Source organism: Argiope bruennichi, chromosome 8 (assembly GCF_947563725.1).
Source record: "Argiope bruennichi chromosome 8, qqArgBrue1.1, whole genome shotgun sequence".
Taxonomy (NCBI): Eukaryota; Metazoa; Arthropoda; class Arachnida; order Araneae; family Araneidae; genus Argiope; species Argiope bruennichi.
In genome coordinates, this window is record NC_079158.1 from 68553355 (window position 1) to 68570147 (window position 16793).

At 27.4% G+C, this 16793-nt stretch overlaps 1 protein-coding gene across 3 annotated transcripts in view; it reads right to left on the reverse strand.

Annotated features, from left to right (window-relative positions):
• Positions 1-2445: 2445 nt before the first annotated feature.
• The window catches only part of LOC129981168 (rho GTPase-activating protein 21-like), a 34945-nt gene continuing 20597 nt past the window's right edge, over positions 2446-16793 (reverse strand). For 2 of the 3 annotated variants that reach the window (XM_056091882.1, XM_056091884.1), the window contains 9 exons: positions 15269-15466; positions 13678-13852; positions 12747-12895; positions 11688-11996; positions 9938-10027; positions 9683-9808; positions 7120-7249; positions 6043-6744; positions 2446-4540 (listed from right to left, as the gene is read on the reverse strand). In XM_056091882.1, the coding sequence (XP_055947857.1) occupies positions 4098-4540; positions 6043-6744; positions 7120-7249; positions 9683-9808; positions 9938-10027; positions 11688-11996; positions 12747-12895; positions 13678-13852; positions 15269-15466 (2322 nt within the window). In that variant the 3' untranslated portion in view covers positions 2446-4097. The remainder of the gene's footprint in view (positions 4541-6042; positions 6745-7119; positions 7250-9682; positions 9809-9937; positions 10028-11687; positions 11997-12746; positions 12896-13677; positions 13853-15268; positions 15467-16793) is intronic. The other variant, XM_056091883.1, reaches the window with a different exon arrangement.

Below are 16793 nucleotides of genomic sequence, written 5' to 3' on the forward strand. Positions count from 1 at the left end.
GAGACTTTTGGTAATATAAAACGGATAATAATACTAACCGTAAACACATTAAACGACGTCCACTATGTATCATGTCTTAACCCTCTGGCTGCGTAATTCTTTAAAATCACTATTTAGATGCGATGTTTGCAAATAAGTTCAAATATTTTTCAAAGAAAGTGAACTGATACTATATGTTATACGGTAATAATATAATAAAAATCTATAATCATAAAAATAAATACTCTAAACTGCGAAACTCATTGCCAACCCACAGGAACCGTGGTATACGCAGCTAGAGGGTAATGCTAATTATTGAGGTGAAAAGTAAAATAAGAGTAACATAATCTAAATGACAATTCGGACAATTATAAATTAAAATATAATAACGAGTATTAATAATATACTTCAAAAATAACTTCTTTGCCTTATAATGAATATTTTTAAATGAAGATCGTTCTAAAATGATTCAATATATTCAAATCCTATGGAACACTTTGGACGAAGAATATTAAAACTATCTAATATTAACAGAATGATGTAAAAATTTTGCTTTAGAAAATTTAATTTCCTCTGAAAGGCACTGACTGAATAACAATTTATGAAATATTTGATTTGAGATAGGGGGTGGACATCAAAATCAACTATAATTTCATTAAATATCTAAACCTGTCTTAAAATCAGTAGGAATGGTCAACCCGAAACTTTCTTGCAAACTCTTAAGTAAATGTCTTATTCCCTTCTCATTGTGAAAGGCTGAGAATGTTTTGAATAGGAATGGTGAGAAATAGTTACGAAATATAAATCGTTGGCATGGATCTAACATTTTAATTGAATCTATCACGGGAATATACATTTTGGTTGCCTTTTTTTTCAATTGATTGTAACCAAAATTTAACACAAATTGAAGTTGTAATCACAAAATCGCATATTGAATTAAGCTAAGTGAAATGAATCATTATGTTTACAAGCATGCAAAAGAGCAGACCAATAGGCTGTCAATCCTCTGACAGATGTGAGCCAAAATTTAATAATAATCAATATTTTAGATATTAAAACTTGTGTAACGAAATTTTGTCTATCTAGCACTTCACATGCTGTAGTTATTGAGATCACTTGTATGTGAACAGCAAGATAGACTTCCTCTGAATGGATTTCATACAAAATTTGATAGAAATCTAAAAATTTGATTTTAAGCCCCTATACCAAATTTCATCCATCTACCTCAAAACGTTTTTGTTATTATTATTATTGTGCTGTTCACAGACAGATAGATATGACAAGAAAAATGAATTTCAGGGAGATAGTCATTCATAGATTCGTCAAATATTGAGTTTAAATTTTTTGACGATTGCAATATTTTCTCGATACTTTGTGTACAAAAAGAAAAAAATAAATGAAACAATGGTTTAAAAGAACGTTTTAGAACAAAACTTTTAATTATGTATCAAAAAATTATGTTGAATTTCCTTCTATATCTTAGCATAATGACAATCTCGTATAATTTAACACAGAAAAAAAAATGCAACTATATTCTGGTTAGTCCAAAACTCGAATCATTCTAAATGGGAAAAGCATAATTTCTGGTAAGAAAGATCTTTGGAATTTTTAAATCTAAACAAATGAGAGTATCAAATCTTCTTCATGACTAATTATTCTTAAAACATCTGAATTGTACAACTACTAAATCAATGCAACAAAAAAATACCCACATTTTAAGATTTTTTTTTTTTCAATGTTGGATTCTAGTACTATATATTCTCTATGTTTCATTGTCCTTTTTCTACAGCAGAATTGGAAAAATGTGTTTCTCATTAATTACTTTAAATGGATTTTCATCCCACCTGATATGTTTTCCAATTGAAACAACATACATTTAAATTAAGATGCAAATGCAATACTGATAAATAAATTTATAAACCATTTAAAAGACTGTCCCTGCTTTTTGGTTAACAGATAATAAAGTAATTCTAAAATACCTTTTATTGTGATTTCCCTAAAAAATTTCATATTTTATTTGCACTTTTTTGTTGAACATATCACATCTTTACATATACTCCACAAATTTGCTAGGACTAAAAAGGACTATTTTGCCAAAATTGTCAACAAAACAGAAAAAAAATTAAAATATTTTGTTTGACATTTCTTTTTAAAAAGAAATTTAAGATCTGTTGGCAAAGCTAGATGAATTTATGGCAAGACTCTGAAATTTGTCTAAGGGTTCAGGAATATATTTCAATACTTTCTTATTTTGAAGAGTTGGCCTACAAGATTTTAATTTATTTCATGAATGAGCATGATTCACTTGTTACTGGTTGTTTTGTATGAAGTATTAACAGACCTTCTTTGTATATATACAACACTTCTTTGAAATATTTACAGCCCCTCTTTCTATGCATGTGTTAAGTGTGTAAAATCAATTGTATTGAAATAACAAACAAAAACTTAATTATATGCAATATTTTAATTATATCCTTATTTCTATAACAGACATTTCTTTAAACAAAACTTATCTATAGACAAAATTACATGGAATCTCTCATCACATAAACTACAATAAAAGCACTAAAAGTGTCAAAATAAAAATCTTACTATAAGTGATTTCTTTCTGTCCACTACAAGTGCAAAACTAAAACTTATACATATGCAACAAATAACTGAAAGCACTGATTACTTTGTCACTTATAATCAAGTATTTTTTTTATCACAGCTCTTGAGAATAAAAATAAGTTTGGGCCTTCTTAGAAGTGATTGGCATAAGATTTTGGCCACCAAAAAAAAAAGGAAGTGTGCAGCACTATATTACAATATAAAATGATATCTAATATAACAAAGCTTCAGCATACCAAAGTATGAAAAAGTTCTTAAACACAGAGTGAAAGCTCGCGAGAATTTTTTGGGGGAAACAAATGATTTAAAAGATTAAAAATCACTATGCAAATAAAAAATAAATAAAATTTTTAACTGTCAAAATTTTCTTAAAAACTTCCTGTACTTTTTAAAAGTTCTACACTATCAAATTAATTTTTCAGTAATTAAAAATAATTTGAAATAATCTCTTTCATTTAATCATTATAATTAAAAAATATTTAAAAAGTTATAAATTTTTAAATATTCAAAAAAATTTTCAACAAATTTACAATAGACTCAGTAATCCAGCACTGTACCAATCTGTTCCCACTTCAAGTCCTGCATTTTCAGAAAGGCAAGACCAGAGAGTTAAAAAGTAAACAAGTCCCTAAATGTAGATGCTAGCGTCCTTGACACAATGCACACGATATGATTTTGAATTATATTTTTTATATTTTATGATATTTATTATACATAGTATAATTAAGTATATTTTGTACAATATATATAGGTATGATGTAAATGCATTAAATTTTTTAATGAACTTCTAGTAATCCAGTAGTCATCTGATCTGATATGTGGATTACTGAGAGTCTACTGTACATTTAATATTAAATAATATAACATATATTCATAAATATGAATGTAAAATAATTAAGAATTCTAAGATTCTATTGACTTTTTCATTATTATTAGATCATTATTTTCAAAGGAAAAACGGTATTTCCTTTTTAGACCAACTTTAAAATTAAGATTCAATATGTCCATTTCACTAAAAATATAAAAGTAGAAAATAATAGATTAAATTAATTTAAATTTTATACACATTGATATGACTTCAAAATGCTGATAAAAATATGAAAGATAAAATATCACTTAAGATATAAAAGAATCTGCAGCTTCATTTATTAATCTCATAATTTAAGATAGTTATATTCAAAGTAAAATTCACTGAGGGTATGTATTTTACAAGAATACTTTCATATACGAATCAGTATGATTTTAAAATACTGGTTATGTTTAGTGAAAATAATATGTATTGAGTCAGAAAATGCTAAAATTTTCTTTTAAATATTGCCACTTAGCCACTGCAGGAAAACAAAGTTTCAAAGAAGCTCAAATTAAATTATGGTTCATATCATCTCTGCCGTGAAAAGAAAAAAAAAATTGTTTTATTTCACTGGGAGCACAAACAATATGGCTTATACTAATCTGATATAATAAATTAACTATACATCTTTTTACATAGAGATGCTCGAATAAAAATATCAACTAAGAGTTTGTGGTTGAGTTGCATCAGAAGAGCATGCAGATGCCTCTTCAGAGCCATCTTTCTCAACGGGACGAGTTCTTGATTCATTTTTAGACTCAGTGGATTCTGAGTGTGAAGCATTTATAATACACATAGGCTTACATTTAACAGAGTCCAATGAGTATTCTTCAAAAGCTGAACCAGAAGTCCTATCACATAGTACAGATGATAAGATGGGTTGACTGACTGAAGTTGGAATATCTGACTTATCCAATTTTGTTCGAAGTGGGTCTGAGGCTTGTTGATTGGAGATTTTTTCATCTCTCAATGTAAATTTGTCATTTTGGAACTGAGATTCAGAGAGAGTTGGAACAGAAAAATTGGGTGATCTTATATTAGGTGAATGTGAAATCTCTGTCACAGCCGAGGAACTTGAACTCAAAGGAATGCCACTCTTGCCTAAAGTAAAATATAATAAATAAATATGTCACATAAAACAATCTGCATTTTTATTTTTATTTATTTATTTATTTATTCTGCACAAGTATAAATTAAATAGAAGATAATTCCAAAATAACGTAAATGCAGTAGTGTTTGTCATTATTGAAAAAAAAAAATCACATTTAGTACCATATACAGAGAAAATTATAATAAAACAAGTGAGCTGAATCATACTTGATGTATCAAGTATCTTCTATAACACACAAAATAAGTAAAAAAAACCAGAGGATTATATTTTCAAAAGTTATTCTGCTGTTAAAATGGCTAAATTTGAAATGGGACAACAGCATGCGATTTCAAAGTAGTTTTTGTAATCTAAATTATAAATTTACAACAATAAAATTTGTGAAAAGGTTAGAAAACATTTTCTTAATATATATATATATATATATATATATATATATATATATATATATATATATATATATATATATATATATATATATATATATATATATATATATATATATATATATAATTTTTAGGTTGCAATATTTATCCTTTAGAACAAAGTTTAAATACTCATTTCAAAATCAGTTTATTATTAATATCCCTCAAAATATATTATATTTGTAAACATAAATTATTCCTTACATCTAAGTTAGTTAGAAATGACCATTTCCATTTAAATAAACTAAGTAAAACATTTATTAAAATGTTTATGGAGATCTAGGGCAGGATATCATGTTTCGTCCCATCAAGTACAGCAGAATATGCCACTTAGCCCACAAGCATGTTAAGCAAGATTAGATATTAATTATTTCCATTTCATGTACAAAATAATAATAATAATAATTTTTCCACAAATAAAAAAATTATCTGTAAATCAAAATTCTTAAATTTTTCACCTTAAATTCTTAATCCCATCAATGAATTTAAAAAAATATTTTTGAGGAGATTAAAAAAAAATTAAAGATATATCAACAAAATCAAATTTAATTAGTAAGATTTATTAACGAAATGTTTTTACATTATTTCAATTAGAAATGGATTTGGTAACGTCTCTTTGCTTGCAAACATCAAAGAATGTGATATACAGAAATAAATAAATTAAATTAAAGTTTATATACAGTGAATCATAAGTTTAACCCTTCAGCACCCTTTGTCATCAATAAGTGATTTAGCAAGTCTGTCTTGCATTCCATTGATTCAACAGATGATTCATGTTTTCAAATTTATTATATATAGCGGTTACCAATAGATGTAGAGATATTTACCAGTAGTTTAATAAAGTTTTAAATCTTTTATAGATATAATCCCCAAAATCTTTGTTCTACCTTTTGATGTAGATGTGATCTATCTTTTATAGATGCATATATAGTTTCATCCACAGTTAAAAAGCTAAATACATTATTAAAGAGCTAAAACATTAGAGGCTGGAACTCTCAGTTTAAGATGATCTTCTATTAATTCGCTATGATAAAAAATTTTAAATTTTGAAGTACAGTAAGTAAACTCACTTCTAAATGATTCAGCTGCAGCAAATTCAGTAGGGGGAGATAATTCTGTTGACTCCATACTTCGACCAAGAAGACAGGAAAGATACGATGGATCATCAGCAAGATAATCTAACAAATCCTCTTGCTCTAATTCTAGTTTTGCCTTTTGCCATTCTTTTTCAATTTGTTCCCACTCTACTTGTGGTGCACAAACTGATGTTCTTGGTCGCTGGCCATCCCTTCTTAAAAGGGCCTTTGTTTCCTGTTCAAAGTTTTTAATTTTTTCTTGAGCTAGAGCACTTAATTTATTATACCGATGGCCTACTTGTTCTTCCTCAGGAATAGGAAAAGTACTTGAAGTCTCTTGACTGGATTCAGAACTTTGTCTGTCAGCAACCAAAGTGCCATTTTGAGGCTCAGGTTCTTTGGATGTGGATCGCTGTTTGGATTTTGTGGAACCAGAAATTAGACTAGAACAACTCCCAAAACTTATATCCGACAAGTTTTCAGAATCAGCAATTTTGGGATCAATGATTTCTGGTGTGGTGAAATTGGAAGGAATACTGCAATCATTTGGGTTCCCCAATATGTCTGCATCATCAGCAATAATACCAGATCTTTTCTTTGAATAGCTGGCAGGATCTTTCTTTTTCTGACGGTGCCTCAAATGGCGAGAAGCAGCATTGCAAAACGATGCAAACATTTCATGTGGTAATGATTCTTCTACAGTAATCAGAAAGGAAAAAAAGTAAAGAAAATTATAAATAAAAGCAGATATACCTATGTTAATTTGAATAAAAATATTCATAACATAACAATTTTCATAACTAAATGTATGAAAATTATTTAAAAAATATTATTTTCTAATGCAGTTTCTCATTAAGATATACCCACATTTGCCAATTTATTTTAAAGTCTTTCATTAATTTATAATTTATCAAATACTTTTTTTTTCCATATTTCACAGCATACTTTAAGAAAAAAGTTAACAACTTAAAAGTATTGAATATAGTTATAATATGATTTTACAAAGCTTAAAATCTGCATTAAAATACAGAATTTACTTCAACAACAACAAAAAAAAGACAACAAGCATACCATCAAGTTTATTAATATTGCTGAGAAGAGCACTTGACTGTACAGTTGATGGTGGATGGGTTTTTCGCTTATCTTGGGCATTTATTTCAACAGGTAAAATATCACCACAATCTTCAAAGAGCCATTCTGCCTACAATAAAAATAAAACAGCCCACTATTTAGTTGATGAATTTTTTACCAGTCTTTACTTACAATACAATGATTGTAATGTTTTACTTTATTTTGATATATTACAATTTTATTTTATTATACATACTACATTGAAGAACCACTGAATTAGGATAGCAAGTTAATAATGAGGTGGGCCTCCTCTGGGCTTGATAATAGCTGCCAGAGGCTCAGATTTGGCAATCTTGCAGAATCATTCCACAGAAATGACATGCTAAAATCAATCAGAACTGTTCATAATTCAGTAAGACTTGCTGATGTTGTATTATGTGCTTTTACACCTTTCTCTAAAGTATCCCAAAGATGCTCAACAGGATTTAAATCTAGGTTTCTAAGTAGCCAATTCATGACAGAGATATCAGAGGACTGTTCAACCAACCAGGAAGTAGCCAGGCAAAACCTATGAGAAGTGTAGATATCTCATTGGAACACTCCATTTCAGTATGAATGACAGTACAACAAAAATGGCTGGAAATGATAGCTCAGCAGAACTATGCCCCAAATCACACTGAAGCTGATTCATATAAGTACCAATGACCCTAAACACTGACATGAAAAAACATCCCAGATCATGATTAAACTGCCATACCCTTGTATATTTCCAGCATGGTGTGCAAGATCCATGGTTTCATGAGCATGATGCTATATTCTCAATCTCCCAATGGCGTTAAGCAGTTGGAATCCAAACTCGTCACTTCATGTTAATCAATTCAAGTCCTCTAGAATCCATTCTCTGTGTTCTCTTGCCAAAGCAAGATGTGCATTGAGCAATAGTACTCTTGTAGGTTTACTGCTCTCAAATCTAAAATTATTAAGCGAGTGTTGCATAGTTCATTTACTCACTGTACGACTGGCACCCTAATTCAACATGGCTGATAATTTGATCTGAGTTTGACTCCACTGGTTATGCACAATATCACTGAACCATCTCACATTCTCTCAGGGTTAATTGTCCTTTGTAGTTTCCTCAACTGCAAGTTTTTTTTTTTTTTTTAATTTTTCCCTACTATTCATATAGTTGCAATATACTCTTGACACAGCCAATCTTTCAAAGCCTAGTTCTGTAATAATTTTGGAAACTGATGGCCCATGAGTTGAGATGCATTCTCAATTGGAGGCATCTAAATCAGAAGTTTTACACATACTGGCAGCATTAGCTACTTATGCAGTTACCACAACTCACTTGTACATGTATAAATAAAGTGCACCACTACACAATTTGCATAGGTAAATCTATCCTTAGTTCAGTGGCATTTTAGTATATATTATAATATTCTGCTATAAAATAGAACGATTTTGTAACAACACTAAAATGGATTCATAATTATACCAGCAAAAAAATGTCTTTTGAATTTACAATTAATTATGTATATTAAGAGGAATTCAAAAATTTATCACCAATCAAATACATTAAAATGCATACACTATATGAATAATCCAGAAAATAAAAAAAATAGTACATAAAATTTAAAGGCCTATCCAAAAAAAGTGAAACCAAATTTCTAAATTGGAAAATTAAAGTGTGAAATCAAATTTAATTATAATGATATGCAGCATTAATCTTTGTCGACATATATACTTTTTTTTAAAACTCCTGTTATATAAATGGATAATTAAATTAGTATATCATGTGCCCCATGAAAGTTTTCATTTCAGAAAAGCAGTTGTATGAAAAAAAAAAAAAAAAGGCAAAATATTTTATTCAAACATTCCAATAAGCTCCTGAAAAGGATTGTCTTTAGCCAGAGCTAATGCAATGAATGGTACTGACATAGATGGCACATTTTCCCAAAGATGATTGAAAATAGGGCTCTTTTTCATATTAAAGGACAATATTTACAGAGATGAAAAGAATGCTTTGATTTCTGTAAAGTATGATTAAGATTACTTCTTAATTGTTGAAGATCTAGACCATGGTTAAAGTTCATTGCAGAAAATTTTCATTAATAATCTGAAGATACATCATACTGAAGCAAAATTTATGTCTTCTCCTTTAAATGATGAGTAAAACACAAAAAAGGGTCAAGGTAAAGAGAAGTTGTTGGACTGTACAAATGTAGATCAAAAACATAACTTTCCATGCTTGACATAATGAGCTTTTTTTTCATTCACCAGAAATTTACCTTGAAAAATCAAATATTTCAAATAATAAAAAAAAACTCCATCTATTGAATCACATGCTACCCTAAAAAAAAAAGATCCCAAGAGTTATTCTAGTAACGGAAAAGTGGAGCATAAATAGAGGACAGAAGTAATTTGAAGGAGACAAATCACATTAAAGGATAGCAAATTTAAAAATTTCGTTTCCTTTAAAGATCGGTTATATTAATTTACAAAAAAAAAAGAGAGATGAAAATTACATGTTGATAGAAGATTACAGTTTGATTACACTTACATAAGTTATCATTGTTTCAATGAGATAGCACTGTTGAGGCATGTCTGTTACCATTGCAACCATATTATTATCAGTGGTCCTGACAAGGGTGGGACCAAACACTATGGCAAGATTTCTAGCTTCCATCTAAATTAACATAAAGATATTAATATGTGTCAAGGTAAACACAGTATAAATACAAAAATATTAAAATTTCATTAGTTAATTTAAAATATAAAATTTCAGAGAGTTTATAATAGTTTTCATCTAACTAACCTTGTTAGTTGCAGAATGTTCCACTACTTTCTTGAGGTGATACATTAGGTAGCGCAAAGTAGCAAAATAATGAACAGGCAGATGATATAGCTAAAAAAAAAAAAAAAAAATGTCTAGAGTTAATCATTAAAAAAATAATAGATTTACATAGAGTTATAATTTCAACATTACATTACTGTTATACTAAAAGCAGTAATCATAACTTTCGATTATGCAGGTTTTTGCATTTCCTAATTTCTGAGAAAACATCAACTAGCAGCTTGATTTACATCATATTTTATAAATTTAATCTACACTACAGGTAACAATACAATTCAAAAAGAGAGGATGAAAAATTCATAAATGTATAATTGGCAAAAGCAGCTTACCAAAAAAATTATTCAAACATTATTTACCATTCCAAATAAAAATAATTGGCGTAAAAATTAATTACACAATTGGCATAATAAAATTGTAAATGCCAAATGATATAGAAATATATCATCCAGCAATCATATAAAATACTTTTTACATCATCTTTGTGCTTAGATTTACACAAACTATTTTTTTTTTAATAGCAACATCCATTTTCGAATATTTATCCAAATTTCCCAGATTAAAGCAGCTCAAATACATATCACATTTTGTAATTCTGAATAAATGATTGACGTCTAAATTCCTAACGTTGAACAAGAATGCCTGTCCTTTAATAAATTTCAGAGTGTAATCTTTCTTTACATTAAAGTTAAAAAAAAAGACAAATTATGCATTTTTAAAAATATGAAAATATATTTAATGATATTTTAAGTTCATAAAATATCGACGACAAAATTAAACATTTTTGAATAGAAATAAACAAAACTTTTAATGTCAATCAAAAGAACAAGATTTTATATAAATGTCCTTGAAATCACAAAAAAATGACAAATTATCCAAGAATATTTTAATTTCGTTGATGGTTGTGCTGATTCAATAATTTCAAGGATTGTCAAGTGAATGATGTGTTTGGCATCATTAAAACATATGAATTATTTTATTAACCCCACCCCCAGCTGCATATCCTGCGATTTCCGTGGGATGGTCATCAATCCATTTTCTATTCCATCCTGTGTTCTTAGCAATTTAGAGTGTTTAATTTTACAATTACAGATCTTCACTATATTATATTATTATCATGTAACATATAGTATCAATTCACTTTCTTTGAAAAATATTTGAACTTATTTGCAAACATCACATCTAAATAGTAATTTCAAAGAATTACACAGCCAGAGGGTTCATGACATAAAATTTAATTGTAATTTTGTAAATAAAGAAAGAAACAAACATTTAATTTTGTTAAAAATATTAAAAAAGAGTATAATTGTTGAAAGTTTGTGAATACAGACAAAAATACTTATGGACATGAGCCTTACTTTTCAAATAATTATTAGTTAGGAAAGTTCTGGTACACAATAAAAATTTTGAAAATAAGATAGAAATTTCCAGCTATGAAAATAAGATACTTTCTTAAATATACTTTATTAGAAGAACTATAACCATGGAGTTAAAAATCAGAGATTTAAATGAAATGAAATGAAACATAACCAGTATTTACAGCAATCCAGCTAGTTTCAAAAAGGGTACTAAGCATTAAATAAGACTTAAAAATTTGTTTTGTTAACTAAAATATACAAATACAAATTATTACTTAATTATATTTAGCACAAAAAATAGGTTGTTTTCTTAGTTAAAAATGGAATGAAAAATGGAAAAAATTTTTAAAGCTTACCACATGCTTGATAGCTTTCAATCTTTTTACAGGATCTTCTGTTTCACTAGCTTGTATAAATTTAGGATATAAATAGGAAGTGAGCAGGGGTTCAGGTAATTTACGGAAGTAAGCTTTAAGAAGACTTGATACAATGTTTACATCATTCCAACGAGGATCTTTGATAAGTTCATCATCTATGCCTTGATTAACTAGATCAGTCAAAACACTTACTGAAGCATTGTTGCCAGGCACACGGTATATTCCAACTGTATCTAATCCTCGGCTCTCAACTATCTGTATGCAAAGCTCAACTATCAATGGAATATGCTAAAATTTTAAAAATGAAAAATAATTTTTTTAAGTAATCATCATAATAAGTTTTATTCTTCAAAAATAAATAAGTAAACACTATTCCCCCTCCCCCCACCTATGAAGTATTAACACATAATTTTAAAACTTATGTGCATCTAATAACAATGGCATAAACAATGAACAGGGTAGTAGTAGATATGACCTTAAAAAGATCAAAACTATCAAAGTGCAGCTTTCCCCTTTAAAAATGATTATCTTCTAAAAGTAAATTAAAAATTTAGAATAGGTAAATATGCATAAATTTTAAATTAGATAAAAGATTGTAATAAAGTCAAGATTTCAGTCTACTTATAACAATTCTAAACATTATTCACAATTAAAATGTTCTCTTACCAATGTTCTCTTACTAATTAAAATGTTCTCTCAATTAACCATTTCTTCCAAGTTTGCATATAATTGTATGAAGTATTAAGATATGATTGAAAAGTTCATATATAACAGCAAATAATTGTATAACATCATTACTGTAAGCAGCTTAAATGCCAAAAAAATTCATTTAGTAAAGTTGATGCAATGATTTCAAAAAAATATTTGAGAAATTTAATCATTTCAATAAAAAGAGAGGAACACAGAAAATATAAACTCAATCAATCTTTTATTAGAAATTTCATTGGTTTCAGATATTTCCTTCTTTCAATCAATCATTGTGAAAGAGATGCATACACAAAGAAAAATGGAGACTAGTGATTTAACCAAATTGTTTACCTCATTAGTAACACCGGGTGGAGCATTTTCTAGTTTGACACCAAATGATGCACCTTTTGGAATATGAGAATTTGTTCCGTGTACTTTTTTCCAACCTTGCACCATTCGATCTCGCCACAGCACACCAATTTTGGTAAGAGCCAGCTCATCTGTAATCAATGATTTTTCATTAATAAAAAAAATCTTTTTAAGGCACAAAGCACAGAACTCATCCAAATAAATACATTTAAATTTCATTTGATATTTTACACACAAAAAAAACATTCACTAATTCAAGACAGAAAAATCATTTAGTATTTGAAAAAGAATAGAATTAACCTTATTATAGTAATAGGAAAATTAAGAGCAATTTATATAAATTCATTACATTATTCATTTCAACATTAAATTAATATCAATGGTGAATAGTGTTTTTGAAATTAACCTTTTCCAAATTTGAGTGGTACAATAAAATATATTTCATGGTTTGTATTAAACAAAGCAGCATCCAACTTAAAAGATAATAGAAACAACTGATAATTTTTCATAAAGACTAAGAAAAAGAAGAGATAGCACTGTATTAGAGAATGTATAATTAGTAGTTAGATGAAATGGGCAGTTTTTTCATGTTAGCATGCCATGTAACTTGATATTTTTAAGAATGTTCATGCATGCACAAAATAAGCAGAAACAGCATAAGCCTACGAAAATGATATGGCTTTGATGTCTATCACAATTTGGAATTCAAAGATATTTTGAAGGTGAAGCAATGAATATCAAGGTATGCATAAGAAATATAATTGAATCTAAACATAAGCATTATTCCTAGCGAATCAGTTGGGCTCCAAAAGCAGCAAGTTAGAGATATCTTAACTATGAGCATGGTTATAATAGCTCATTTAAAAAAGCAATTTAAAAAGCAAGCATTTTTTGCTATTATACAAATACATACCACCTTGTGATGCTCTGCGTGTTTTAACAGAAGGGGAATGTTCTGAAGGACTGCGATGGCGGAAAACTAATTTTCGAACATTGTGATGCTGTCCAGAGGATTTTCCTTTCTGAATCTGTTGCTCATATGCAGCAGCCTTTTCCAAAACAGATGTATTTTTCAACCAATCTGGAAGCTGGAATGTTTAAACAATTATAAACTAAATGCTAAAAAAATATAAATAATTTTATGTTAAAAATAGTTGAAACATTTTTAAAAAAGAATTTTATTGACTTCAGATATTTTTAGAATTTTTATGCATTGAGTGATTATGAAGTTTGAGAGAAGAAGCATTTTTATAAAATAATAATGTGCCAATATCCATTTATTAGCATTTAAATTATTAAAGTTACAATATATTTTTAATATTCCATCTTTAGTCCCAGGCCATATTTCATAGTAATATGTATTTACTGTGGCTATTATTAAAAATAAATTTAAAAAATAGCTAAACAGAAGCTTTTAATATATATATCTATTAATAAATGATTACATTCAAAGTCTTGATAGTAATTTAAGTTTATCCAAGCCAAAGCTATGGTTGAAATCTTATGTACACAGCACTATGGATCACAAGAAAACATCATATACTGAATAAAAAGTTGGATTGCATAGGTTGGAATAGCTTCTAAGCTCTGGTAATAGGCAAAATTTCCTCTGTTTTGTTAGATCTACAGTTTTCTGGGGTTTCTAATCCTAACTAGTGTATAAAAAGTTAGAGTGAACATTGCATTAATCAGATTTTGAGATATGCAGATAAATTAAATTTAATATAGAAAAATTATTTTTATAGTTTGATTTTAATTGATAATTCAATATTATAAATAATTAAAAATACTGAAACCAAGTTTTTTCTAATATTTACTACCAAGTTTTGCCCATACAGTGTTGTATCAAAATTTAATTAAATTAATCAATTTAATGGTAATTCAGAAAATCTTAAAGAAGTGTAATGTTCTTCAGAACACTCTTAGGTACAAAATTTCAAAACTAGCACATGAAGAATTGAATGAAGACTTCATTACAAAACTGTGTCGATAAATCATAAAAAAAATCTGATTAAAAATAAAAATGTGTAAAAAATAATTTTTTTAGTAATGGAACATGAAATGTATATAATTTTAAGTACTACCAATTTATAAACTAAACAAAATTAGACTTCATTAAACTTGATTAGATTTTCTCAGAATTTGAAACAAATTAATACATTTTTTAAACTAAATTTTACTTTAATCATCTATTTCAAAATGATTGCCATACTTCATTACTTACATAGGTTTATAATAATTTCAACAATCATTTTTCTGGACAAATAGAAAAAAATATATATTGTTAAGTATTTTTAACCAAAATATATGACTGCAATAGAACAACAGAATGGATTTGTTAACCGAAACTTTAAAACAGTAATGTGAACAATGAATCGTTCCAAAATAAATAATCATTCTTTAAATATTTATGGCTTTATTACAGAACATAATTCATAAAAATCAAAGACTATAAGTAATTAAAATCAGATAACTAACAAATAATTCATTGTAACAAAAATTACCTCAGATATTTCTCTAGTAAATATCTTTAAGGCTTTCAACCACTCCATCATACTTGCATGACTTTCTGTTTGAAATAAGTACTCGGTCCCATTAAGAAGCATTAGGCGTAAAACATGCTTTCTTTTTACATAATCATTTGCAACATTAGCTATGCTATATTTCACATTTATCACATGTTCATCACCGGTTATAGTTCCCTAGAAGTAAGAAAGCCACTTATTAAACTCATTATTAGTATGATGTTAACTGGAAAAAACTACATTCTGTATGAGTTTAAAGAAAAATCATTTAGGAAGTTAAAAATAATGTTACATACAATTATTTTAACACTGAAATTATGTTTGAAAGATTATCAAAGGTAAAATGAATGAAACAGAATTTACTTGAAAATTAAACATGCTATGTCATGCATGCTTTCTCAAAATATAACATAAGTGTTATATTTAGAGAAAATTCTTAGCAAAGCAGAAATATATTTACATAAATAACTGATGGCCCAAGAATATTTTTTAAAAAATACTCTGAGCACTGTGGGAAAGAAAATAAGGACTTCAAATTTTGTACCAATAACCATCCTCATTTCACATGGTTTTAAAACAAGCAGGTCACAAAAATTTAGATAGGTTTGTTTAAATTTATAAATATTATCTTAAAAATTACAAAACACTTAAAATAATTGATGATGCAGTGAATCAATAGAAATAACTTATTTTTATCTTAAAACCATTTTGGAAATAATTTAAAATATTTTAGGAAATCTATTAAAGTAATAATGAATTTGTCTTCTAGGATGAATTAAAAATTCTATGTTGCTGGGAAAAAAATGAAAAAAAAATTATTAAATAAATATAAAATAATCTCAAAATTCATAAAAACCAACATCAGATAAATAGTTTTACAAAAATAAAATATGTCGCTAGAAAAACTAATAAATTTATTCTACACTCCAAGTATAATTGCATGAAATAGAAATAATCATCATTCTTCTAGTGAAAGAACATAGAGTTTAAAATTAATGAAATTAAACTCCATAATAATAATTCATTATGCATATTTCTGTGTACAAAAGAATCTTATGTTAGAATACAAATTTTTAATTATAATAGATGTTTTAAAGAAATTTAAAATATATATTCAAGTAATACAAGATAATATTATTCAATAATAATAAAAATGAGCAGCAATATTCTAAAAATAGAGCAAAATGTGTTTTTCAGAGTAGAGTGGATAGTGGAGCAATTAGCATAACATTACAGTTACACGATGATCAATCTTTCAAATATGCATTATGATAACTATAAAGAAAACCTGCCACTTTAAAATTTCAAATTTAATATATATATGTGTTCTTCAAAGTATCAAATGAAAATTAATTATTTGTTTAATATATTGTAAGGTTATAGCATCTTTTTTTTTTTTTTTTTAATACTCTTCCAAAATTGAAGATTTCACAACACTATTGCAAAACTGACAAATTGTTTGTGATCAATGTATTTTTCAAATGACACTAATTTCAATACAAAA